Consider the following 27,410-nt stretch of genomic DNA (forward strand, 5'->3'; position numbering starts at 1 on the left):
GATATTACAATATCAAAGTTTATTTTTGACCAGCAGGGAAGCCATGTACATCCCTGAGTTGAATCCAAAAACATGAGTGCAGTGTGATGAGGTAGAACAGTCTGGACTCCGGCTAGAATCGTCCTGAACTGCAGCCAAGAGAAATTTCCCTGCCTCCAATTATATAAACAACAGTTCTGAGCCAAGCTGCTGGGTTGTCTTGGAAGTCCTCAAGCAATCTTCTTATCAACACAATCCCGGCCTCAAATTACAGCTTTCGAACATGTAACAAAGTTTCCCTCCCTACCCAGACTTTGGAGTCATGCTGCTGCCAGTTGCACTTGCTTTAGCAAGTAGTTCAGGTCTGCTTTCTAGGGCCAAATGGATCTGACCCAAACATAGGTTTTTATCTTAAAACGCTAGCCTTAAGCCTGAGGCTGTGAAGAGTTGTCACCAGTTCTCACTAGAGAGCACTGGTAATGGAGGATACTCTGTGTTCAGAGCGTCTCCAGGCTGACAGCTGTTTGCAACTGATGTGTTAAACAAAGGTTAATTGTGCTGGATTGGGGCCAAAGTTATCAAGAGATTCTAATCAATCTTGTATTTTAAAACCTTTAATTTCTTTAGAGAGGACCTAGTACAATCACGATTTGGCAGCCCCTCACTAAAAAAGAACGCTCAACATGACAGCAATTAAACTGAGATTATCTGAAAACAAACCGATGGTATGCAAAGAACTGATTCATTCAACCACTTTGGAGGGTCTGCAGTTACAACTGCAATGCTTTTTAATTCCCTGCTTTCAGAAAGAACCACCTGACCTCATGAAAAAGGCCCTGACTACCAGAAACCCTTTATGCGGCAAAAGCAGCTGTGAGAATCCACACATTGTGGTTTGCAGGTGATGCTGGTATACGTATGTGGACTACTTCCTCTTGTTGCTCCTTCCCCCAATATCCAATAATCCTAGGCTGTTTATGTTATTCTGTTCCCTGATATTAGACGCCCAAACTGGGTGAAAGATCAGCCCTTACAGTATAGAAAGGAGGACTGACTTTTGTCCCTTTCTGTGTTGAGCTTCTCTTGGGCGGGGGGAATTCATGAACTTGGCGTGGAAGTGAATACTAAGACTTTTGTTCCTGTCAAAAGGGGCCAACAGGAAAAGAAGTCCAAGTCCGCATTTGAAAACTTCTCAAAATGTGCAAATTTTTAAAATACACACATACATTTAAATATTACACTCGCTATACACAAGCTATTTTCATCTTCATTATCATCATCAAAACTAAAAAGATGGCAACAGGACCGCCATGCTGCTCTCTGTAGGTTTAGAGACAGGACAGGGCAGATTTCAGGCTTGCAGGATCTACTTTTTAATTCCAGATAGAGCCTGGAGGCCCACCAACTGGAGCCAGATGTAAAAACCCACTCCTGGCCTTCTGGGTCTTTCACATTGCTGCAATTACAAAATTGGGAGTCTGACATCCTTCTTGATCTACTGCAACACACCCAGAGATCTAGGAGTAGATCCCAATCTAAAATGTATTTATTTCAGCCAATTTGGAGCCTGCCTTTCTGGATACATTCCCCCCCCCCCGCCAAGGTGGCTCACAACAAAACAATTTAATACCAGTTTAGATCCTAGTCTAAAGCATCCCTTCTTTGTGGTCCTGCTGCAGTGTGGGAGCAAAGTCTCTTGCAGTCCTGAGACAAGGCTGCTGCTGCTGCTGCTGTTGCAAGCTGGCCAGTGATGGACGAGGAAGCCCTGGCAGCTCCAATAGGTCAGCTGTCTCTGTAAACAAACAGGATGTCCTCATCGGTGCCATAACTGGTTCTGGCTTCCTCAAAGTTATTGATGCTGGTTCGGCATGTTCCTGTGGGGCAGGACCAAAATGGGCTCAGAGGGGGCCAAGGGGTTAAGGCTCTGTTGAAAGGAAGGCAGGGCCACTGACTCAACAGCCCTAACGCGCCCATCTCCACCCCCCCCACGCAATCATGGCCTTGGTGCAGAGACAAAAGACAAGACAGACCCACCTGGTATGGCTCATGCTCCTGAGGCACGAGCCAGGAAATGGCTAGGACAACATCAACCCAGAATATTGTACAATGTTGCAGAGAGGAATGAGCTAACATGCCAGAGTTGTCCGGTTACCACACTTCCCCTATTTGAAATAAAGGGTGGTGGCTACTCACGGTCAGCATAGGCAGGATTGTTGTAATAAATACTCCCTGAGGCCTTGCTGTAGCCACACAAGACAACGAAATGGCCCTGGTAGTCAGGACTTCTGCAGAAGCACTTCTGGCCGGTTGGGAGAAAGCAACAATATTTGACCGGGTTGGAGCAGAGGTCACAGAGCAGCAGGACGGCGTTGACCAGCACAATGGCCACATGGCCTTGGGCAAGGTGATCCTGGATGTCCCGGACAGTCACTGTGCTGTGGAGGAGAACAGATGGAGAAGTCAGTCCACTGGGGTCTCTTAGAGATATCTTAACAAGGAAGACACTATCAGGACTGGACGTTTGGAACAGGTCACTAGGTCCACAGTCCATTTGGACAGGATGACTGCTTGCAGCAGTCTCCCCCAACCTGCTGCTCTCCAGATGTGTTGGATCCCATCATCCTACGACTGGAGCTGACGCGAGTTGTAGCCCAAAGCATCTGGACGAGACCCGGTTGGCGAAGGCCTCTGCATTAAAACAGCTGCGGCATCTGTAAAGAAGTCCATGTGATGGGGAGATAAACCTCGACTGAGAGAGAGAGAGAGAACTCACCGTTTCTCTACCAGCACTTTACAGGCTTTGGATTGTGCAAACAGCTGGTTGACTCTGTTCTCCTCTGTGTCAAAGTGTTTCCTGTAGAACGACTGAAGGAGGAAGAGGACAAGCCTGGTCACAACAGATTCCGCTCGGGGTAAGAAACCTAAGAACATAAGAGCATAAGAAGAGGCCAGCTGGATCAGGCCAATGGCCCATCTGGTCCAGCATTCTGTTCTCACAGTGGCCAACCAGGTGCCTGTAGGAAACCCACTAGCAGGGCCTGAACACAAGAGCACTCCTGTGATTTCTAGCAACGGATTCAGAGTAATGCTGCCTGCCACACTGGAACAAAAGTACAGCCATCATGGCTATTAGCCATGGATAACCCTCCTCACTGGATTTGTTGAATCCTCTTCTAAAGTCATCTAGATTGGTGGCCACCAGGTTAACTATATGCTGCATGGATAAGTTCTTTTTTTCTTTTCTCAGTCCTGAATCTTCCAACACTGGATGTCCACAAATTCTAGTGTTAGAGAGAGAACCTTTCTCCATGCTATGCATAATTTTATAAAACTTCCATGGTTTTATAAACTAAAATGCTCCCAAAATGGCAATGTTCCTTCACTGGGTGGGTGGGGGGTGGGTGTCGCTCCACCTCATTGCTTGCCCTCTTCTGGACCTTTTCCAACTCTACAATATCCTTTTTGAGGTAAGTCGGCCAAAACTGTACACAGCAACCTAGAGAAAGGGCTACCCAGGTCCCAGGTACAGCTTGCAAGAGAGTCCCCCTTGGACTGAAGAAGCAGGGCAAAGTTCACGGCCAGAGAGCAACACAAAAGAACATCTGAAACATCATCTGGAAAATCAACATGGATCCTGTCCCATTTAAAAAATAAAAAAACAATCTAGCGCTTGCCTTTCCCAGACACGAACAAAGCACCAAATAAAAACAGTGAGTAAAAACAATTAAACAAAAACCACAATCTAATTAAAAGGCCCAAGTTATCATAAAATGTCATTGAGAAGCCTGTATGTCAAGCTCCAAAAATCAAACGTGCTGGAAAGGTTCATGAGTGCCAAAACAAACCAATCATCATCATCATCATCCTTAGAGAAGGAAAGAATTCCTGCCCTCCAGACTTGGCCAAAGCACCAACATTTGAGTGAACCAGGAAGCTGACCTGGTTCTTGTAGCCCTTGTCCACCCCCAGGGTCTGTGTGCAGAAACGATGCTTCACCCCAAAATGACGCATCAGGTAGGCCAAATCGATGGTCCAGATGCTCTCCGTCATCTGGAGGTCCTGAATGGCTTTCTGGAATTCATCGTCATTCAGGAGGTTCAGGTACCTGGGACGAAACCAGAGGAAATGGTGATGGTGAAGAAGAGGGATCAGGAGAGAACAGAGCGCAGCTTATAACGTGTTACCTGACAGAAGGGAATCTGGATGCTACAGGGTCTGCCTGCACAATGGACAAACTTCAGAGCAAGATAAAGGGGTGGAGAATGTCCCCCTGGATTCTATTTCAGAGATGAAACAATGGTTTCCTTTTGTGAGTTGGCTCATATCAGCATATTGGGGAAAAGACCCTCTTCTAGCTGTTTCAAGCAGATTTGTTAATGCCAGTGGTGGGGTCAGAGATGATGCAAGCTGCAGTTAAGCAACCTCTGGAGGGCCACAGAATCCCCCTCCATCCCCATTAATGCAAATACAGCGGGTCCCACATAAGAAGGCATGGCATCTACAGTTTGAATGTTCTCGCAACAGGCCAGAATTTGAAAGGAAGGGAAGGAACTTGATAGGTGTCCAATGGAAAGTCCCTTGGACACCAGCGATGTGGTCTGGTCCAGGCATAAGGTGATAGGAGGGAAGGTTTTGTGGGCTTGCCTACTCTCTCCCACCCCCTTCCTAAGATTTGCTTTGCCCTTTACATCTGTTTTGGGACTAACTCCAACTTCAGGTAACTAAGACTGCATTGTAAAGTTTGCAAACTCTGGTTCCTGGCAATCCTGGCTAGCTCTCAACACAGCTCTAATAAGGGTGTTATACTAAGTTTTGGTTAAACAATGAAGGCATTCATGCACAACACAGGGAAAGGAAGAGGAGATGAGCTGACAGCACATTCCCAATCTCCAAACCAGGGTTATGCCTGAGGCAGGTAGCGCAGACACAGAAAAAGAAGGTGTTTTGGGGAGAGAGGCAACTCATTCATGGGATGATGGGAAGGGGCCACAATAGAGGAGAAATCACTGACATTCCATCATGAACAGGGGAGTGGGGGGAGAGAAAGGCTTGGATCCACAGGGCAAGAAGTTCACTCTTGGAAATTCAGCTTGGTACAGGAAGGAGGGAGGGAGGGGGAGTTACAATAGTCAAGATGGGAAATTACCAGCGGGCAGGCTAGCGTCTTGGCAGAAGGGATGGAGAGAAATGAAAATCTTCTGCTTCATATCTACTAAGTGGCCCTCTAAAGAGGCATTTCACTCTCCTGCACCTAAAGCTCGTGTTCCTCTGTGGAAGGAAAGACGAGTTCAGCAGGAAAAGGAAAAGGGGGGAAAAAAGACCGAGAGCCAGCAGGCAGCACAGCAGAGGCAGATGGAAAATCGTAGTGGCCGTTATTCATGGAACACAAAAGGCAGGGTGGCTTCTACGGGAGTCACACAAGAGCAACAGTCTCAAAACACCCAAAGAGGAAAAACCCGCCAGTTGCTGGCAATTACCGTATTTTTCGCTCTATAAGACGCACCAGACCATAACACGCACCTAGTTTCTGGAGGAGGAAAACAAGAAAAAAAATATTCTGAATCCCAGAAGCCAGAACAGCAAGAGGGATCACTGCGCAGCGAAAGCAGCGATCCGTCTTGCTGTTCTGGCTTCTGGGATAGCTGTGCAGCCTGCATTCGCTCCATAAGACACACAGACATTTCCCCTTACTTTTTAGAAGGGAAAAAGTGAGTCTTATAGAGCAAAAAATACAGTACTTGAAAAGGAAGTCAGCTGAGTGCCCCAGTCAAGAGTGTCTTCTATTGGGCCAACCAGAGTTCTTACATTATGAATATAACAACCTTTGTACCCATTCTTTGTCACTGTCAGATATAAATGCTGTTTCCTCCATAGTTCCTTTTCTTGTGCTTGAGAAGCTGCTGCTGTGATCAGTTGTGCTGCACTCACTGGAGGGCCAAGGCACTTGGGTGAGGTCTAGGGACCTTCCCACCTTGGAAGCAACTTGTTGCAAAGTGCCACCAGCCACCTCGCCTCCTTCCCCACCCCCAATAAGCCCCAACCAAAATGGACTTACTGCAGAACCATCCTGGAGCAAGCCAGCCCACAGTCCCAGTGGTACAGCTGCTGAAGGATTGGCACGTCCAGCTGCACATTGTCCACTGCAGAAAAAGAGGACACCACCGTCAGGAAGACAGTTTTTGGCACAACTAAGGTTCTTCTCTACATTCACACCCATCCTTTAACGGAAAAAAATATATTATTTTGTTCCATGCCAAAGACATCAGTTTGCAACATTTTAAAGCAACTCCAGGGGGTGTAGTTTCATCTAACCCAAGAACTTGGTCTCACAGTAATAGACCATGGGATCATAACTGCCCCTGGATATATTGGACTAATTTATCAGTTCTGCACCCACACCATCTGCCAAAACCACCTCCCGGTGGTGTAAACCAAAGATGGGAAACGTGTGGCCTTGCAGATGTTTGTCGTACCTAGTCCTGAACTGGTACAGGCCATGGAGCTCTTGGAAGGATGAACCAGGCACCCCCACAGGATGAGGGCCTTGAGGAGCAGGCAGGGGGCCTGAAACCCAGTCTGAGGATCCACTTGAAGGGGCCCTCTGGGTTGATACATGATGAAGAACCCCAGGAAGGTGCCTGCCCCCCAGCCTTTGAGAGAGAGACAGCACCGAAAGCTTGACCTCTAGGCTGAAGAGGAACAGCACAGTAAGCACCTATGGGCCCAGGGTCTCCTTGTGAGTAGGCAATGCCTGATGCTCCTTCACTGGCAGCAGCTGGGGCCAGAGTAGATAAGGCTCCCCCTCTTGAGCCTTCCAGTTGCTGGAAACAACACAGGTCTCTGGGTCCTTTTTCCTATGTTGTACCTGGCCTGAACTTCCTGAGATCCTGACCTTGGACTGCTGCCTAATTTCATTTCTGGACTGCGTTTGGACCTAGGTTGATTCTCTATGCATGACCTTGGTTTGTTTGGATTGTGCTGTGCCTGAACTCATGGGAAGTGCTTTAGTGAAGGTCTGTCTCTTCGGTAACTGGGACCCCTTCCCCCAACCCACAGAACGCATCTCCTGGAAGTGACAGCGTTGTGGACTACACCTCCCATAATCCCTGGCCAGTGGCTATGCTGCTTGAGATGGATGGGAGATGGAGTCTAAAAAAATATGAAGCGCCACAGCTAGTCACCCCTGATGACTAGGTTGGCTGCTCTGTTAGGGGAGAAATGCAGGGTATTGTGAACAGCAAAGGATGTCACAGAGGTGCTGATGAAAGACTTGGATGTTTCTGGTTTGTACAGAGGCCAATAGCTCAGCACAATAATTTCTAAATCTTCCTGGCAATGAGCCCATCATTTCCTGGGTAAAAAAGCATCAACAGAGCCACCCACTTTTTGTGTTTGTAAACTCCTTGCCAGTTATGCCCTTAGCAATGTCTAGTCATCGGGACTCTTGCTCAATTGAGTCGTTGCTCTTTGGGGACAAAAGTCTGTGTTGACAGGTTACCAGGACTAAAGGTACAGGAAAGACCAGAGCCCCAGGACAGGGAGGGGACAGTTCTGGCCCTCTGGCTCTGGACATGCAGCGCATTCTTCAAGGGTAGCCTGGTGTATTTAGGAAATAATAATAATACTGTATTTCAAAAGGACCAGGGGCAACACAAAGACATTTCAGCTGATCCAGTTTGAACAAAGAAGCCTCCCCAGCCCTCTTTGCCTGATCTTCAGCCAGACTCCGTTAGCAGCGAGAGACCAGTGACACTTGCCAGCCGGCGGGATCAAGGCCCAAACTGCTTTGAGGGCTCTTTTTTAAAAAACAGTCAAGTAGTGTATTAATTTAATGAAGCATATAGTAAGTAAATTGCAACAGAGCCCAAAGCAATGGGGGGGGGGGTTGTCCAGGGGAAGATGTCATCGCTTGTCTCATGGTCCTATGGAGGAATCTTTAGCGCTTCTGTAACTCTGCTTTCGGTCATACAAAACGTGCTGGAAAATATGACAGCCAATGTGTGTTTCTAACGGAATGCTGCGATGGAGGCAACTGGAATCCTGAACTCTTGAAAGTGGCCTAAACGCCATAAACATGTAAGTTTGCAGGAGCACTTTGGGCGGGCCCACTCCTCTCTGCCTGGAAGCCAAGTATGAGATCCTTGCTCTAAAGGCCACTTTCCCACGGGGGTCCACTGAGATTTCAGAAGCCCCGACATTAGCTGGAAATGGTCCAGAGAGCCACAAACACCAATAGCACTAGTAGCTGCTGCTGCTTTAGGGCGGCTGTCACTGTACCCAGTGCAGCCCGACCTGGGAGCGTCCGGCGGGGCGGTAAGCCAGCTCCGGACTGCGCAGCCCGACGCTAACCCCACACCCTGGATCAGGCTGCGCGGCGGCAGAGGGACCCCTTTCTACTGGGCTCCGACGTGTTTCCTCGGAAGCTAGCCAGCCAGCCCCCCACTCCCCCGCGCTCTGCACATGCTCGGGCGCCCCTTCCCAAGGCGCCCCACCCCACGACTTGACGGACCTGCGGGCGACTCGTGCGCGTCTTCCTTGGGGCTCTTCATGGCGGCGAGGCGGGCGACGGGGAGCGGCTCACGGGCCAAGGGCGGCCGCGGGGCTCGGCAGGACGCGGGCCGGCATGGTTCCCCCGGTGGCGGCGGCGGCAGCGGCGGCTCCTCTTCCTCCTCCTCCCGTCCCTCTCGGCCCGGCTGAGGCGGAGCCCGCAGCGGAGGCCTAGCGCCTGCCTCCCTCCGGGCCCGCCTCGCTCCTTCTGCGGTGTTCGCCGAACAGCCTTCCCGCCGGCTCCAGCGGGGCCAGGGGTGAGGCCCGGAAGGCACCGGGACGGGAGGACGTACGGGGGGGGGCTCCCTTTCCCACCCCGCAAGGAGCGACCAGGGGCGGCGGCGGAGGAGGAGGCCGGGCCTGCCAGGGGCTGCTGGACTACAACTCCCGGCAGCCTCAGCCAGGCCGGCCAAGGCTCAGCGCTGATGGGAGTCGGAGTCGCTGACAGGAACCCATAGAGGTGGCCCCCCTCTCGCCTCTCAGCAAGCGCCCAGGAAATGGGAAGGGAAAGGAGGGCGGCGACGACGAGGCTTCAAGCGTGGCGGGGTGTCGCCTGTGGTGTACTCCCCCCCTCTCACGGGCAGGGCAAGCGGAACTGTCGAGCAGGGGTCTCGTTTCCCGGGCGACTCCTCAAGCGTGTAACACAAGAGGCCCAGACGGGCTCGGGGCGACTTCCTTTATCCGCGGCGCGCTGCATGCTGGGACACCGGCGGGCGAGGAAACGGAGGCACGCCGTTGCGGAGAGCGGGAGCGCCTGACGGTGAGTTGCGAAGGGAGGCCGGCCTGGCTCGGCCTAGCTTAGTCCAGCCCGGCCCGCGAAGCGAGGCTCCCTCCTTCCATCCCTCGCGGTTTCCTCCGGGGGGTGCCTCGGTTGAGCTGCCCTCGCTCGACCCGCGGAACTCCCAGGCCCCACTTAGGACTGCTGCATTCCTACTCAGAGTAGACCCCTCCCCCTAATCTCCCGTTGGAATTTAGTCGCTCACGTCTGTTTCCGCGAGTTTACTACGTGGGACTTAGCTGGATGCAGCCCAGTAGAGGCAGGTCACTGGAGTGCGTTGATTTCAGTGGCCTACTCCTGAGTAGTACCGACTAGAGAGCCACGTTGGTTGGGCATTGGGTAGGGGAACGTATTCCCCATCCCCTAAGGAAGCGGGCTTAACGCGGGGCTGTCAATTTCCCTCCCTCAAATGCCTTCAAGCGGAAGGAGGGGGCGAGGGCACGATCCAAAAGCACCCCACTGATTTCACAGTGTTAGTGTATGGGGGGGCGGGGATATTTTTGCGTGTGCTTAACCGAGACCCTTTGGTGCATTTCGTCGAAGGTACGGGCTCCTGGCTTGGCCAGGCCCACCAAGTACATAGGCCCGATTCATTCTCAGCCTTCCCTAGCTTGGTGTCATGCAGCTGTATTGGACTACGACTTCCATCGGCCACAGAATTAGCCTGGCATACCAGGCTGGGTCTGATGGGAGCTGTAGTCCTAGACACCTCGAGGCAGGGGGAGGATATAATAACTGCTTTATAATCCCCCTGATCTCTGGAATGCTCCTCCATCTCAGGTGAAGCTAGCACCAACATTTCCCCCCTTTGGACGGCAATTGAAGGTGAGTCTTTTTAGCCAGACTCTGGGCAGTGGGTGAGCTGAGTTCCAGTGGCTCTGTTCTGAACACCAGCTGTTTGTCAATGTTTATTGGTGTCTGTGTTAATGTTTAGCTGTCTTTAATGTTTCATATGCAGCTATATTATTAGTATTTAACCTGCCTTCACATTGAATGGAGAGAAGGATTGTAAACTGAATAAACAGCAGCAACAATGATAATATTTGGTGCTTACATGAAGCATGCCTTGCTCTTCTGAGGAGCACAATATAGCCTGACAGGCAGATTTGCACCTAATTCCCCCTGCCAAACTTCCTATTATACCTCTTGTTTTGGAGAAATTTACCACCTAGCTCCCTGCTGTGGGTTTGTTTTCTGCTTCAGTCACACTGGATTTGACTCTATTCTGATGATCCTCAATGTTGCTTGAAGAGTTTTGTGATGCTTCCTCAGGTGCTCTATAGATGTCATTACCCTTGTACCTTACTTCCTGGGAGTACAAGACACTCTTAAGAAGGGGCAGCCATGGAACAAAAGCTGTTAACACGATGTTGCATTTCCCCCTTCCTCTCTCAGGTTTGAACACACCAAGCTTCAGTCATGTCTATCGGAGTGCCAATTAAAGTCCTGCATGAAGCAGAGGGTCATATTGTGACCTGTGAGACGAATACAGGAGAAGTATATCGCGGAAAGCTCATTGAGGCTGAGGACAACATGAATTGTCAGGTAGGTTGTGTTTTGAAAAGTGATGATGGGTGGCTAGGAGGATGTGGCCAGAACAAAATGTTCCACTTTGGGTCTTCATCTGTTGTGGGAGGTCTTAGCTTTGTCTTTAAAAAAATCAAGAAAACCATAATTGGGGCTCCCCTGATAGAGAGAGAATGCAAAAACATGACTTGGCCACCAAAGTGATTGAGTGATTGGTCATTCCCCCTTCACCCTGGGTTCCCAGAGCAGGTTGTGACAATTAAAAATACAGCATAAAAAAGAAATTCTAAAAACCTACCATTACAAAAATATATGATCACAAAAAATAGAGTTCGTCCTGAAAATATACACCTCAGGTATTGAAGGCAAGGGTCAAGAGTTGTGTCTTCAACATTCACAGAAAACTGTATAATGAAGTTGCCAAGTGCACCTCTACAGGGAAGGCGTGACACAGATTAAGGGCTAAGTTCGTAGGCTCCTCCTTTGTGAATTAGTCCTTTTTTCAAAGCCATCCAAATTGGTGGTGATTGCTGCCTCCTGTGGTAGCAAGTGCCATAATTTAACTCTGTGCTGCATGGATAAGTCCTTCCTTTTTCAGTCCTGAATCTCCCAACATTTGGCTTTGTTGGATGCCCCCAAATTTCTTGTGCTTTGAGAGAGACAAACTTTCCTCTGCCCACTTTCTCCATGGCATGCTACATTCTTCTATAAAGTTTTTTTATAGAAAAACCTCTTACCCTGCCCACGCGTCCCAACTATTCTTATTTAAATTTCCTACCTTGCATAAGTGGAGCTAGAGGACCCTTGGGGTTCCCTCCACAATTATGTGATTCTGTGGCTGCCGAGATCATACCCTCTGCCACCTACCCCTGGGCTTATCTCTCCCTGGAGCCTCCCAATGTTCTGAACTACAGCATCCTTGACCATTGACCATGTTGGCTGGGACTGATGGGAGTCATAGTTTATCAACATCTGGTGGGTACCACATTGGTTACCTCTTTTAAGGTCTCATGGGCTTCAGTCGCCCTCAACACCAGTTGAGTTGATGCAGAAGACATTTTAGGAGTGGGCGAGGACTATCTGCTGAGGTGGGCACAAGCGCTCTTAAGAGTAAAATGAAAGCCCTGAGCCTAGGTTGCTACTCCAGAAAAACTCCCGAAACAAAGCAGAGCTCTCCTGGTATATCCTTTTTGGCAGTCTTCTCCAACCTGGTGCCCTCCAGCAGTTTTGGACCACAGCTGCCTTCAGCCCCAGCCAGCACCGCCATATGATGCTGCCGCTGATGGGAGTTGCAGTACAAAACAACTGAAAGGCATTAGATTGGCAAAGGCTGCTCTTTAGTATAATACTTTGGAACATCTGCTTCATTTACTCCCCAGGCTGTTAAACATTGAGGATTTCTTAACGCTTTAAAAATAATAATAATTGCTGTGACTTCTTTGTCCTGTGTCATCACATCTGTATTTTTAAAAAACATTTTCGTAATTGCCCTAGGAATTTTGATTAGCTATTAAAGGGTGGGGATAAAATTTAAGAAATAAGGCTTGGAGAACTGAGATCAACATACAGGTGCTGGCAACTTTGCTGCTTCATCTGTTCCTGCACCTATCCTGCTGTTCTCAAGCTAATCTGAAAACAAGGGCAGTTCCTTGCTGCTTTAAAGACACATCCACAGAAATGGGAAAGCAAAATGCTTTTCACTTGTCTTAACTCGCCAATATGACATACTTGGCCAGGCAGCCTTTCCGTTTTAGGAACCAGCTGGCCGTTTTTGCCGTTGCGCTTCTTTTCTCAAAGGCTCTGTCCTGTTCAGCTACTCATTCTCTCTTTCCAGATGTCCAACATCACAGTGACCTACAGAGATGGGCGTGTGGCGCAACTAGAGCAGGTGTACATTCGGGGGAGCAAAATCAGATTCCTCATCTTGCCCGATATGCTGAAAAATGCACCAATGCTGAAAAGTATGAAGAACAAAAACCAGGGCTCTGGGGCCGGAAGGGGCAAAGCTGCTATCCTGAAAGCCCAGGGTAAGTAGTGGGGCAGGCTGCGTGCTGCATAGGAAGCCAACTTACGCTGTGTCAGATCATTGGGGTCCATCATGCTCAGTATTGCCTATACTGACTGGCAGCAGTGGGTCACCAGACCAGAATTTCTCTTGCCCATACTGAGAGATGGGACGCAGGTGGCGCTGTGGGTTAAACCACAGAGCCTAGGACTTGCCGATCAGAAGGTCGGGGTTCGAATCCCCGTGACGGGGTGAGCTCGTGTTGCTCGGTCCCTGCTCCTGCCAACCTAGCAGTTCAAAAGCACGTCAAAGTGCAAGTAGATAAATACGTACCGCTGCGGCGGGAAGGTGAACGGCGTTTCCGTGCACTGCTCTGGTTCGCCAGAAGCGGCTTAGTCATGCTGACCACATGACCCGGAAGCTGTACGCCGGCTCCCTCAGCCAATAAAGCGAGATGAGCGCCGCAACCCAGAGTCTGTCACGACTGGACTTAATGGTCAGGGGTCCCTTTACCTTTATACTGAGAGATGCTTCCAAGGATTGAATCTGGGACCTTCTGCTCTCCATTGCTGACTAGGGCTGGGTTTTCAACATCATGGTATATCACCAGCTAAACATCGTGTTATAACGAAACAGTCAAACCTTGGTTCTGGAATGGCTTAGTTGCCGAACAAATCGGCTCCTGAATGCCGCAAACCCAGAATTAAATGTTCTGGTTTGCAAAAGTTTTTTGGAAGCCGAACTTCCAATGCGGCTTCCGCTTGAGTGCAGGAAGCTCCTGCAGCCAATCGGAAGCCGCGCCTTGGTTTTCGAATGGTTTAGGGAGTCAAGTGGACTCCCGGAACAGATTTAAGTTCGAGAACCAAGGTACCACTGTATATCACAATGTCTGAAATAAGGATGGAGCTATGCAGAGGCATAAGCTACCTTTGCGGTTTCCCCCGCTTTATGATTTTTGCATAACATGCACATCCATCATGATTCACAATATATTGCCAGGTCAAAAATTGTGAAGCCGCTATCTTGCTATGGACTACAGTCAGTTTTGGATGATATACCACCCAGCCCTATTGCTGACTTACAGCCCTTCTCAGATTGGAAGGCCTGGCTCTTGGCAGCAGATGCTGCAGGCTGAGCTGACCCCTTTGGAAGGTTCCAAGTTGATTCAGGATAGTCGAAAGGTAGTATTCCATACAGTGCACAAGCAGCTATGAAATGTGCTGCCACGGACGTGGCCCGTGGCTTAGATGCCTTTTAAAAGTGGGGTGGGTTTGTCAGTGGCTTTTGGTCCTGATGGCTGAAGGGAAACTGCATCTAGATCCTGTTTGCTTCAGAGAAGCAGCAGAGGTGTGTTTATGTGATGGCCATGTTTTTCTCCTTGAGATCATCTCAGAAGCAGCAGTTTGCAGTCAATGGGCCTTTGGTCTGACTCAGCAGGGAATCTCTCTTGGATGTTCTTACAGGGTTTGCGCTTCCCCTGTTCAGTTTATGGCATTGTTTGCTGTTGTTTCCCTTGCAGTGGCCGCCAGAGGAAGAGGGCGTGGCATGGGGCGTGGCAACATTTTCCAGAAGCGGCGGTAACTTCGGACGCAGCCTTTTCTCAATGAATTGAAAACTGTAGTTGTAAAATGTGGTGGTGATGGGCTTTTGTGTTATTCAATAAATGTGTTTCTTACAAAATGGAGGGACAGCTTCCGTTGTGTGGCATGAACTTTGTTGTGGGGGGTACTGCTTTGCTGTTGCCACACCCACAAGGTGAATAAGCCTGGCCCAGGGGATGGGGGCAAGCAGACAGACAGAAAGGCTACCATCATGCTGTCCCTGTTGCTCCTGTACCGGCTCCAGACTGACTTTCAGCAGCCAATTCTACTGGTCAGTTGAGGCGACTTCTTTTTTTTACCTTCGCCTGTGAGTCAGCTATGAGCCTGTTGATTTTCAGTTCAGATTTTTCACCCACCATTTATAACAGCAACTTGGGAGATGGTGGTGTTTTCTCCCAGGGCTCAGCAGATGGGTTGTTCCAAGAACTGGATGGTAGATGATCTTAGAAAATGTCCTTCTTCCTCATAACGTTTTCAGCACTGGGGGGTAGACATCATTTTAAAACCAAGACCAACAACATAGTAAGAAATAAAACATTGTAAGGTGAAACCATACTTTACCTTGATTATTTATTTAGGTTCGAAGCAGCGTCCTTTGCAAAAGTTTGCACATTCAGCGAGTACTGTTTGTAAAAGCTTGCATCTGCAGACTGAATTCGGGCTGTTCATTTTGCCAGAACATTGTTCTGGGTGGGGTCTTTGGAGGGGATTTTTTCAGGCACAGAGGAGAGGTAGATGAGCAACAGCTTTGCCAGTGCAGATGAGGCCAGTGTGCTGCATATTTGATGTTAGAGGTATCTCCTTTTAACCTGTAATGTGACCCCTGAGCATATTCATTGGCAGCCTTCTGAGTCATCCCAGTGGCCCAGCGAGGGAGGCAGCAGCTCTGGAAGTTCAAAGGCAGAGACCATTCCCAGCTAGGCTACCCGACATCCTCTCCAAGGGAAATCACAGGCAACACATGCCTTCTGCTAGCGCAATGCCACTTGCTAGAGGTGGGATCTTGGCTCCTGATAAAACCCAAAGATTTTTGGAGCAGGTATTCTCTGCGAGCTGCCTGGAGGCTTTGCAGCATCATTATGTGGCTGGGGAATGCACCAGTCATAATTCTGCCATCACACAGTGCCTGGAGAGGGGTGGTGCTCCAGGAAGGGAAACGTGACTGGAGCGAAACCAGAAGACGAAAAATCTGCTGCTTTGGGAGAGAGAAACGTTGCAGCCCAACTTTGCATGAGTTTGTTCAGATCAGGAAGTGGAATCCAGTCCCACCTCCCAGCCTGCCCAAAAATTGCCTGACCCAGTTCCTTGGAGGGCTTTTAAGGCACCTCCCAGCCCTGAGACAGTGCCATCACCACAGTAACATTCAGGGTGGGGGGTTCCTATTACTAATGTGGAAAGACACAAGATGGGAGAGGGCATCTCCAAGTAAAAGTTCGCTTCAGGGCAACTGTTGCTGCTTCCAAGTGGGTTAGGCTGCAGGTGTTTTCTGTGCTGCAGATGTTGGGAGGACATCATTTTAAATCTCTGGATTTTTAGCAAAATTACAAGTAGCTCAGAAAGCAAAACGACTAGTAGGGACAAACATGGGGTTTGCTACTTTAATTGTAGCAGATGGAGTTCGGTTTCAGTGTAGCAAGCTTTTTAACTTTTCTGGGATGTCTCCCTCTGCTTTCTCTTTCTCTCGCCCTCCCTGCATCATACGGTTTGTGCGTGAGCCCTTTCATTTGTCTGCATGCAACCTCCCTCCTTCCCAACGCAACGCTTTTGCCTCTTATTCCAAGAAGACCATTTATTATCATTCGCCACATACAGCAATGGTCAACACTGAAAAATGCACAGGGGAGGTTTTCCAACTCTCCCTTCAGTTTCCTTGCTGGCATCGGAAGCGGGGCCTTGTCAACACTGCTTCGAAAATTGTCAGGTGATCCTTTACAAGCAGCAAGCGATGCAGAACTTTTGCATGTTGTTTTTGTTTTTTAAAAAAATACATGCACATTTGTATCTCCATCTCAAACAGCCCATGCAGCAGAGATGCTCCCATCAGACTCCTCCCCCTGCTCCAGTTTGGTCCATAACTGAATCTGCAAAGGGACATCTTCTCTGCCTTTGCTACAACTCACAGTCCCCTACCCCACATATTCCTAGCCTTGAAATATCCTGACGCTGCAACAGTCACATGTCCTTGGCTTGCACACTCTGTAGAACGTTGCATTCCATTGCCCTTTTGTCTGGAGACTGGAACAAAAAAAAAACCAAAACAAAATACCAGGCTTGCAGCAGTGCCACCGCCTCTCCTCTCTAAGGTCTGCAAGCCATGGCCGCTCAGCTTTTAGATGCAGCCTCCATCCCACCACCACTTGGGGGTACAGGCCCCCACCTGCAAGCTGAGGGAGGGGGCAGGAGCTGCTGCTTTGTCCCAACAACTTGTGGTGCTGCTCATTTTAAGTTATCTACCTTGCCCACTGCCTCCTGATGGCTCGCTCTTCCTAGGTCTGCATTCATGGCCACGGTAAGTGACTAGTCCCAGTTGAGGGGGGGGCGTGTCTCTGTAATGCAAACAGTGGTTAGGAGGAAGCTGCTCTGGGGAGCAGACGGCAGCAACGGGCCCTGGCTGGAAATTTTCCAAGCTGGGCAGGGTTGCGGCTAAAGGCAAGAGGACCTCTTGCGGTCAGGACTCTCGCTGCCAGGGCTTCAATCTTGCAGAGAAGGCCTCACACGCCCAATCACCTTTCGCAGGACTGCGGAGGGAAGTCGTGGGACTTGCTTCCAGGCGTCGCCCCTTCCTCTTCCTCCGTCTGGCTGGCCTCTCCTCCGCTGGAGAGTTCGGCCTCACAGTCGAGGACCTCGTAAATGGTGGGCAGCGTGGTGTGCTGGCCCAGGCGCTTCCGCAAGCCCACGAGCAGCGGCTGGGGCATGGACGAGATATCCACGTTGTTGCCGAGGTCAATCCACGCCAAGGAAGGGAACTTGCTCGCCTCCTTCATGGCGTCGGTGAGGTCCTTCACAGTGGCGCGGGTCAGGCGGTTCCCGTTGAGGGAGAGGTGAGTGAGATTGGGCAGTGGCCACAGGAAAGGCAACAAGAGGTGCATCATTTCGTCCGTCAGGTCGGTGAAGCTCAGGTCCACAGTGCTCAAGTCCTGACCTTTGTTTTGCAGGTAGTAAGCCAGGCGGTGGATGTCTCTCATGGAAAGGGGAATCCCTGACAGATCCATCGTGTCCGGGCTCAGCTTCTTTTGCAAACTGTTTTTCAGACTAAAAGAGAGAGAAAGAAAAAGACAGTTTTTAGGAGGAGGCGAGCTTCAAAACAGAGTCTAAAGCAGCAGTTCTCAACCTGTGGGTCCCAATATGTTGTTGGACTACAACTCCCATCGTCCCTGAGCTCTGGCCTTGCTAGCTAGACATGATGGGAATTGTAGTTCAACAACATCTGAGGACCCACGGGTTGAGAAAGGCTGGTCTAAAGACAATCACCTAATGGCAAATAGAAGGGGAAGAAATGGAGGCAGTGAGAGATTTTACTTTCTTGGGCTCCATGATCACTGCAGATGGTGACAGCAGCCACGAAATTAAAAGACACCTGCTTCTTGGGAGAAAAGCAATGACAAACCTAGACAGCATCTTAAAAAGCAGAGACATCACCTTGCCAACAAAGGTCCATATAGTAAAAGCTATGGTTTTGCCAGTAGTGATGTATGGAAGTGAGAGCTGGACCATAAAGAAGGCTGATCGCCGAAGAATTGGTGCTTTTGAATTATGGTGCTGGAGGAGACTCTTGAGAGTCCCATGGACTGCAAGAAGATCAAACCTCTCCATTCTGAAGGAAATCAGCCCTGAGTGCTCACTGAAAGGACAGATCCTGAAGCTGAGGCTTCAATACTTTGGCCACCTCACGAGAAGAGAAGACTCCCTGGAAAAGACCCTGATGTTGGGAAAGATGGAGGGCACAAGGAGAAGGGGACGACACAGGACGAGATAGTTGGACAGTGTTCTCGAGGCTACCAGCATGAGTTTGACCAAACTGCGGGAGGCAGTGAGGACAGGAGTGCCTGGCGTGCTCTGGTCCAGGGGGTCACGAAGAGTTGGACACGACTAAACAACTAAACAACGAATACCTTCAAAACATGGGTTGGTCATGCAGTGCCTGACAAGTCTGGTCCTTAAGGGGACACTCCTTTCATGAGCAAACTTAGGGGATATTTGCAGACCAGGAATTCATGAGGGATGGGAGTTCATGGGGTCATAGCTAAGTGGTGAGGCATCTGCTTGGCCTACAAAAGGTCCCAGGTTTAATCCCCAGAAGCATCTTCAGGAAGAGATTCCTTGCCTGAAATCTGTACCCAGACTCCCCACCCCCGGCTCCGGCCCAATCCTCATCCCTCACCTGGCCTGGGACCTCCGCCGGGGCAGGCCTTGCCGGTGCCACTTGGAATGAGGAGTCAAGTGGTAAATCAGCTGCCGGCAGATCCGGTCTGAGGACTTCCAGGGGTCGTATTCCTGAAAGCAGAAGACCTGAAGTCATTGGCAGGGACTCAGGCACTGGTCTCCTCCGGTTGTGCAGTGCCCACCCCCTCCTGCGCTGCAGCTCTAGAGTTTCCTGCAGATCAATGCAGATCCATTTCACCCAAAACATCCTGTCCTGGTGCTCAGGCGTCAGCAGAGCCAGCTCAAAGGGGAAGAGCCTGGCGGAATAAGACCGCTGTGAGATAATAAAAAGCAAAAGCAGCCGTGTTGTTATTCTGCAAACCAGACCTCCAAAAGCCACAGCTGGGCACTTTCTTTCCAAAAGTCCCAGAATTGTGGCAAGCTTTGCGTCCCTTCGCTCAATCCTTATTAAGACTGGGTTTTGGAGTCTTTTCATGGGCCTACATGGCTTCCTCAGCTTTTCATGTCCCTGGAAGAATACCGGATCTGGCCGTCCAGGGTAGATGCTGCAACCGCAGCTCACCATGTGAGGGCTGCTCTGAAGAGAGGGGAGCTGGAACCCAGAGGAATTTTATGAATGCTGGTTTACCTCATCTTAGCAGAGAAGCTGGACTATCAGCCAGGCTAGAGAGGCTCACCTGGTGCCATCCTTACATGTATTTAGGCGCCAAGCAAAAACATCCCTTTTTACCCAGGCCTTCGGCCAATAAACAATCTATGGCCTTATAAAATTGTGGCAAACTGCTGTTATGGTTTTTCTTCCCGTGGTGGTTTTATTTTGTTATTATTATTACTCTATGTAAATTATGTTTTTAATGTTGTACACCATGCTGGGATGTTCGGACAAAGGATGTAATAATCATACAGTGGTACCTCGGGTTAAGAACTTAATTCGTTCTGGAGGTCCATTCTTAACCTGAAACTGTTCTTAACCTGAGGTACCACTTTAGCTAATGGGGCCTCCTGCTGCCACCGTGCCGCCAGAGCACGATTTCTGTTCTCATCCTGAAGCAAAGTTCTTAACCTGAAGCACTATTTCTGGGTTAGCGGCGTCTGTAACCTGAAGCATCTGTAACCCGAGGTACCACTGTAATAATAATAATAATAATAATAATAATAATAATAATACCCTGCCCATCTGGCTGGGTTGCTCCAACAACTCTGGACAGCTTCCAACACATATAAAAACATAATGAAACATCAAACATTTAAAACTTCCAAATAAAGGAAGGAAGGAAGGAAGGAAGGAAGGAAGGAAGGAAGGAAGGAAGGAAGGAAGGAAGGAAGGCAGGCAGGCACAAATCTGCAAAGGCCCTGAAGCGATGTTGAGGCAGAATAATCTCTGAGGCTGGCTGGCCTTTTCCTCTCCCGTTCCCCCACCCCCATGACAACAGCTTCTCCCTGCACAAGCCTAGCTCAGCTGCATCAGATGTGGCCCTGTTTCCTCTGAAAAGGCAAGGGAGTGGCTGCCTGCAACTTCAGAATGCTTACTCTTTGTGTTTGTGTGCATTGTTCTTTCTTCTGCATTTTTGGGGTTCTTCAGTGCCAAGGAACTGGACATGGAGCCTCCCCCTAGGGAGCCCCCTCCCCAATTCCAAACCCCCCCCCCACCCTGCAGTGCTTGACTCAACACATTAGATCCTGAGCTGATGCAAATGCCCAGAGGAGACTCTCCGTCATGATAGCTTCTTTTTTTTAAAGCCTCCAAGTTCAGGAGCAGTCTACCTCCGAGTACCAACTGCAATAAGGACAGATCAGGAGGGGAGGGGCAGGATAGCTTCTTCTTTTTTTAAAGCCTCCAAGTTCAGGGGCAGTCTACCTCTGAGTAAGTAAAGGTAAAGGGACCCCTGACCATTAGGTCCAGTCGTGGCCGACTCTGGGATTGCGGCGCTCATCTCGCTTTATTGGCTGAGGGAACCGGCGTACAGCTTCCGGGTCATGTGGCCGGCATGACTAAGCCGCTTCTGGCGAACCAGAGCAGCAAACGGAAACGCCGTTTACCTTCCCACCAGAGTGGTACCTATTTATCTACTTGCATTTTGACGTGCTTTTGAACTGCTAGGTTGGCAGGTGCAGGGACCGAGCAACGGGAGCTCACCCTGTCATGGGGATTTGAACCGCCGACCTTCTGATAGGCAAGTCATAGGCTCTGTGGTTTAACCCACAGCGCCACCCGCGTCCCTCCTCTGAGTACCAACTGCAATAAGGACAGATCAGGAGGGGAGAGGCTACCAACATCTCCAAAGATACCTGGACAGCCACAGAATGATGGTTGGCGGCGGCCCCATTATGGGGCTTGAGCCAAAGAGCCATGGCACAGCATGTGCCTGCAGATACAGAGGCATCACGCCGCTTGTGAGTGAGGGACCTCCTTGTGAGTAAGCAACCCCAGAAACACCTTTATCACCAGCAGCTGTGGCCTATATAAAGCCTCCCTCTTCTTCCTCCCAGTTGCTGGAAACAACACAGGTCTCTGGCTCCTCGCTTCTTCCTTGCCTGAACTTCTATGATATCAGCTTTGGATGGCAGCCTGTCCTTGTTTGATTCCCTGCATTTGACCTTGGCTGGTTTAGACTGCGTTGCCCCGGAAACCCTGCCGACATCTGTGAGTGCTTTGGGGAGAGGCTAGTATTTCCTGAGAGAGGGACCCTAGGAGAAGAAACTTCCAGGCACCTACTGCCCAACTAGCAAAACATAAAAGGTAAAGGTAAAGGGACCCCTGACCATTAGGTCCAGTCATGACCGACTCTGGGGTTGCGGCGCTCATCTCGCTTTATTGGCCGAGGGAGCCGGTGTACAGCTGGTCATGTGGCCAGCATGACTAAGCCGCTTCTGGCAAACCAGAGCAGCACACGGAAACACCGTTTACCTTCCCGCCGGAGTGGTACCTATTTATCTAGCACACCCCATAATGGGCTCACCTTTTTGGGGCACTGAAGGTCTCGGGCAAGGCTCATCAGGAGATCGTGGGAGATGGGATCCACAAGGTTGAGGAAGGCTGCGTTCTTGTAGAGAACTTCACTGAGGAATGTCCCTTCTAAACCAAGGTCCTGCAGGGAAAAGCCAGAAGATGGCATTGGGGGATCAGAATCTGGGAAAGGCTGTGGAGGGGGGGTGAGATGCTGCAGCAGGGGGGCTTCTACAGAGGAAGGGAGGGGAATCACAGCCTCCTGGGCTAAATACTCTGCTCCTTTCTCAAGGAAGGGTTTCCTGGCAAAATCAGTCCCTGACGGAGCATTTGAAGGATAGCTGGCGACTTCCCTTAAAAATAAACATGGGGACCCAAGACCAACAACTGAGACAGACAACCATCCATTTACCGTATTTTTTGCTCTATAAGACTCACTTTTTCCCTCCTAAAAAGTAAGGGGAAATGTGCAGCAATCCCTCTTGCTGTTCTGGCTTCTGAGATTCAGAATAATTTTTTTCTTGTTTTCCTCCTCCAAAAACTAGGTGCGTGTTATGGTCTGGTGCGTCCTATAGAGCAAAAAATACGGTAAGTGGAATTTGGTTCCGTTTCAATATGAGGTAGGAATTGATTGGATGCTGAAAGGCTGGATGAAGCTTAAGCGCTGCAATGGGAAAGGAGCCTTCAGCCACCAAGTCAGGTTAAAACTGGGAGAAGGATGACCTCCATCTTTTGGTAGAACAACTCCCAGGTACCCAACCTCAGGGTGTTTGCACCCCCACATTTTAGCCACAATTGCCCACCCAAAGGTGGATGCAGAACCCGGCTGGAGCTACATCTCAGCCTGTCCCCCCACCCCCTTAAAAATACTGGATGGACCTCTAAATTTGGACTCAGTCTGACCCTTATGTCCCCCCCCCTTTATGGTTTTGATCTATGGGCTACTTTTAAAATGAGGCTGCATTTTAAATTGCATTTTAACCTGTATTTTAAATTGGTCCCCCCCTATTATGTGTTTACTGTGATTTTACTGGTGTTAGCCACCCTGAGCCTGGCTCTGGCCGGGGAGGGCGGGCTATAGATAAAATTTATTATTATTATTAATCTGCCTGCCCACTACTGATTGGCTGGCAGCCAGCTGGGCCCCTCCCTACCTCCATCCAGCGGAATCCCCCCCAAAAAAACCCTCCCCAAAATGCTTCTCTTTCAAACAGCAGGGGAGTCCACCAAACCTGGAAGGATCCCTCCCTCACATTGAAGAGGGGTGGGGAAAAGAGGGAAAAAATTCAGGCGAAAGGTAAAGGATTCCAAATTCTGAAACACAATTCAAGCATTGCCTTAATTTTACCACAGATAGGATAAAATGCCGGGTATTTTACTTTTTTATTCCTTTGCAAAGAGTAAAGCTGACATGTATGAAAGACTTACATCTCCTCCTCTGCCTTTTTTTTTTAAAAAAAGGGAATGATGGGTTCTGTCTTTCCCCTTGCCCTGTGTTTATGTTGCACAAGCTACTTGGGTTTACTTTGGAAGAAAGGCATAAATCCATCCTTCATAGGCTAATGATAATTATCATCAGTAATAATTGACTTCTCTGGTCAAAGGAGCGCTAGGTTCGGGGCAAAGGGGTTCCGAGGGTGTCACTGCAAATTGCGCTTGAGGTATTTGAAGTTTCTTCTGTTAAATATATGACCTTTCTCTTGTTATTTCCAAGAAGTACAATAAGATGGTCTTGCTAGGTTTGCAAAGTGGACTTAACGGTCAGAGGTCCCTTTACCTTTGCCTGTAGAGCATTGGAGGTGGAGGAGACAAGGAAGCCCAGCTGAGTTAAGGGTTAAGAGTATATACCGTATTTTTTGCACCATAACACTCACTTTTTTCCTCCTAGAAAGTAAGGGGAAATGTCTGTGCGTGTTATGGAGGGAATGCCTACGGGTGGCATGCCTACGGATTTTCCTCCTCTAAAAACTACGTGCGTGTTATGGTCGGGTGCGTGTTATAGAGCAAAAAATACGGTACTTCCTTCCAAGTATATAACCAGAACTGCAGTCTTGATCAACTACAATGATTTGTATATATTTAATGAAGTAATGGTGCTTTCATTTTTAAAAATTGTATATTTTATTGTTTGCTGGCCAGGGGTTTATTGGGAAGAGGGAATATACCGTATTTTTTGGTGTATAAGACTAGGGTTTTTTCCTAAAAATAATGTCAAAAATTAGGGGGCGTCTTATACGTGGGAGAGTCTTATAGACGGAAAAATACGGTAAATTTAATACTGATGAGGCTAATGACGATAGTACGGGCAATTCCCCATTTACGTGGGTTCGAAGTACACACAACCATGCGAGCATGGAACTGAGAACCCAGCAGTGGCACGAAAAGGAGAAAAAATGGCCCTAAAAAGCGCAAAAACGGCATGAAAATAGTGTCTAGCCTTTGCATTGACCTTTGAGGCCTGTGCAGAGTTGGAGTTTGAGCAAGGAGATTTGGAGGGAGGGATTTTGGTTGTGTGTGGGGTTTTTTTGGGGGGGGGGGGGTTTCCAGAGATTTAGAGGGTGTTGCAGACTTTTTAAATGGTGTTCCCAATATATGCATTTTCCCTTAAACACAAGGTGCCTCAGAATGCAACCCCCCTGTAAATGGAGAGAGGAGTGTGAAAATGACACGTATCCTCTTAGGATCTCTTGCTCTCCTCAAATGAAGCGCTTTCTTGCAACTCACCCTGGGTGTAGGATCTAAAACACTTATTCCCCACAACCTGGTGCTTTCCAGGATTTTTGGAGTACAACTCCCTTCAGCCCCCAGCCAGAACCACTCTGCGATTGCTGCTTGGATATTTCCCACTTTTAAAAATTCTGTTTTTATTTCAAAACGTCCTTAGTTTCAGCGGAGAGCGTACAGCGCCAGCCAGCTATAAAAGACTCATAAAGGGGCGGGCGGGGCACGGAGATGACTCGCGGCAGCGACTTACACCGCCCGGAATCCCCGACGGCGTCGCGCACCCTCCTCGCCTCTCTCCACCGAGGACCCTCGGGCGACCTTGGAGGCCGCGGCAAGGGCAGGAGGCACCTCGGACAACTCGCGCCTGCGACGATGCCCGCTGGGCGAGGCTTCTGCCCCGCGCCGGGCACCAGGTCGGCGCTCGGACGCGCCGTCTGATCCCAGCCAGGGACACCCGGCGGGGCGTCGCGTCCCTGCGGGGCTCGCCTGGCCCCAAGCCCGGCACGCCCCCTTGCCAGCCCCGCCCTGAGCAGGGAACAAAGCCTTGCACGTCGGTGCGGCCGCCCCTTAGCCAACCAGCCCCAAGCATGACGGCGCCGAGTCCGTCGAGCTTCCCCGGCCCGGTGCCCCTCGAGCAGCCGTCTGTCGGCAAGTCTAGCGGCTTGAAAAGAGCAAACGGCGGCCACGGGAGCTCCGTCGAGGGCGCGGCCCCGTCCCGCCCCGTCGGGCCGTGTTTACCTTGCGGAGAAGGCGGAGTGCGCGCGTCGCCTGGTCGCGGCGGCGCTGGCGGAGGGCCGCCTGGATGTCGCGGATCCAGCCCACCCGGCGAACATAGGGGGGCGCCGGGCTGCTCTTCCGCAGCACCCCCGGCAGCTTCTCGGAGCTCAGCAGCCGCGAGGCCAGCGGGAAGCCCGGGCGGCGCCGCGGCAGCGGGGGCTCCTTCGGGCCCCGGCAGCCCTGCTTTTCCTGCTTTTTCTTGGGCCGGGGCGGCTCCTCTGCAGCCGCCGCCTCTTCCTCCAGGCTGCTCTGCCGCCCCAGCCGCGAGCCCATCGCCGGCCGGGGCTCGGCTCCGCGGGCAGGGCCTGGCCAACCGGGGTCCCGGCGTGATCGAGGGGTGCCTGTTGGTTTGGGGGGGTCTCTTTACATGCCGGCTGCTGCTGCTGCTGCCGGCGCCGCAGTGCCGGGCGGGCGGCGGCGGCGTCTCTCCAGCCCGGCGCGGTCCCTCTGGAGCTCCGGCGCGCTCTGGCCCCGCCCGCGAGATGCGGCTCTCTTTCGGCGGCACGTGCGCGCGGCGGGGAGGGAGCCGAGGCTAAGTGGCGTCCGGCAAGGCGGGCGAGCGGGAGGGAGCCTCTGGTTGGGACACCCCCCTTCCTTCCTCCCTCCCCCGCCGGGCTCCGGGCGTTTGCTACCTGCCCGGTCCCCCGCTTGTTCCGTCGGGACTTTGCCTTCCGCTTCTGCCTAGTCTTTTGGAACCCCTTTCTGGGGAGGGGGACCGTTCCATCTCCCACCCCCGTTTCTCGGTCTGCTTCTCCAGCGCAGATAACGCGCCCTTCCACCCGCCTGAAACCTCGCCTTGGGCCCCGATCCCAAGGCCGACGATCATCATCGCCCCTTCCTTTTTCCATGCCCGATTTGGGAACTTTTCACGTAGCAAAACAACAACAACACTGTGTGATGATGGATTTTTTTGGAGCTAGCCGACCTAACCGGAGGAGTCTGCGACCAGAAGGAGGAGGAGTATCAGGAAGAATGGACAAAATTTAACGATTACTTAGCTAAATCTGTTAAGTTAAACTAATTGGAAATAGCTTACAGGCAACAGATTGGCTTAGGAATTTATATAAGTTAAGTGATGCTTAACATGTACAATTTCGAATTGAAAAGATATAAGGATGTTAGTGGACTAAGTTAAGTTTATAAGAATTATGATTTGGAAAGCCATTATAAGGATATGCGTGGAAATTCAACCAAGGGGAAGCGAGGAAGTCACTTAACAATGTCAATAAGTGTAATTTTAATAAGGATATGATTTATGTTTGTGTATAATTTTGTGAAACTTACTAAAAAAATTGATGAAACAACAACAACACTGTGTTAAAGTCAGCGCCTTCCGTTTCCCATCTGATCCTGGAGGGCTTCCAGAAGGGGGATCTATGTTGTCAACAGTCGCAAACAAGCCTGCTGTGGTTTTCAGTATTGGGTCCTCTCTCTGCAAAAGAGGTGTGAGCACTCAGACCCTGATAAATAGTTGAGAAGTGACGATATTTTGCACTTCCTTCTTTCTTACAGAACTGTAGAGTTGGAAGGGTCCCAAGGGTCATCTAGACCAACCCCCTGTGATGCAGGGATCACAACTAAATCTACCCTGGTGGATGGCCATCCCATCTCTGTTTAACAGGACATCCAATGAAGGAGAGAGTCAGTCCACTACATTCTGAGGTAGTCTGTTCCTCTGTTAAACAGATCTTACTGTCAGAAAGTCCTTCCTAACGTTTAGTTGGACTCTCCTTTCGTGTAACTTGAATCCGTCGGTTTCGGTCCTACCCTCCGGAGCAGTAGGAAACAAGTTTGCTCCATCTTCCATGTGACAGCCCTTTTGATATTAACATCAGAAGAGCCTTCGGGATCAGGCCAAAGGGGTCCTATCTAGTTCAGCATCCTGCACTCTCCCCTCCAGAGGTTTCCAAGATCAAGTATTCAGAAGCATTGCTACCTCTAGCTCCCTCGTAGTATTGAAATGTTTGTGCCGTTTTTTAAATACCCATTCAGCCAGTTTGGAGAGTTGCTTTTCCGGGCATCTTCGGGCCTTTTCTCTTTTCACCACCCTGAACGTTTGGGCTTCATTTGCAAACTTGGCCAGCTCATTCCAAACTCCAGGACACTTCTGGACAAGTTAGCAAGCACCAGGTCTGCACCCAA

General features: G+C 50.1%; 3 protein-coding genes across 5 annotated transcripts; 1 reads left to right on the forward strand and 2 right to left on the reverse strand.

The window, feature by feature from the left end:
* GUCD1 (guanylyl cyclase domain containing 1) lies at positions 1–9,060 on the reverse strand. Of its 3 annotated transcripts, none has more exons than XM_053368003.1 (6): positions 8,489–9,060; positions 6,035–6,119; positions 3,976–4,084; positions 2,753–2,844; positions 2,173–2,414; positions 1–1,853 (listed from the first exon to the last, which is right to left on the reverse strand). In XM_053368003.1, the coding sequence occupies exons 1-6, from the start codon at positions 8,526–8,528 to the stop codon at positions 1,762–1,764; spliced, it is 660 nt and encodes a 219-aa protein (XP_053223978.1). In that variant the 5' UTR covers positions 8,529–9,060; the 3' UTR covers positions 1–1,761. The 3 variants fall into 3 exon arrangements, with proteins under 3 accessions (XP_053223978.1, XP_053223977.1, XP_053223979.1); XM_053368002.1 differs by having other exon boundaries at positions 3,919–4,084; positions 8,489–9,050; XM_053368004.1 differs by having other exon boundaries at positions 3,919–4,084; positions 6,035–6,197; positions 8,489–8,833.
* Positions 9,061–9,181: 121 nt separating this feature from the next.
* SNRPD3 (small nuclear ribonucleoprotein D3 polypeptide) lies at positions 9,182–14,529 on the forward strand. Its single transcript, XM_053368005.1, has 4 exons — positions 9,182–9,286; positions 10,700–10,849; positions 12,666–12,858; positions 14,356–14,529. Exons 2-4 carry the CDS (start codon positions 10,724–10,726, stop codon positions 14,415–14,417), a joined length of 381 nt encoding a protein of 126 aa, XP_053223980.1. The 5' UTR covers positions 9,182–9,286; positions 10,700–10,723; the 3' UTR covers positions 14,418–14,529.
* Positions 14,530–16,208: 1,679 nt separating this feature from the next.
* Positions 16,209–25,814, reverse strand: LRRC75B (leucine rich repeat containing 75B). Its single transcript, XM_053368001.1, has 4 exons — positions 25,230–25,814; positions 21,781–21,909; positions 18,819–18,931; positions 16,209–17,689 (listed from the first exon to the last, which is right to left on the reverse strand). The coding sequence occupies exons 1-4, from the start codon at positions 25,539–25,541 to the stop codon at positions 17,161–17,163; spliced, it is 1,083 nt and encodes a 360-aa protein (XP_053223976.1). The 5' UTR covers positions 25,542–25,814; the 3' UTR covers positions 16,209–17,160.
* Positions 25,815–27,410: the final 1,596 nt, after the last annotated feature.

Source organism: Podarcis raffonei, chromosome 16 (assembly GCF_027172205.1).
Source record: "Podarcis raffonei isolate rPodRaf1 chromosome 16, rPodRaf1.pri, whole genome shotgun sequence".
NCBI lineage: Eukaryota > Metazoa > Chordata > Lepidosauria > Squamata > Lacertidae > Podarcis > Podarcis raffonei.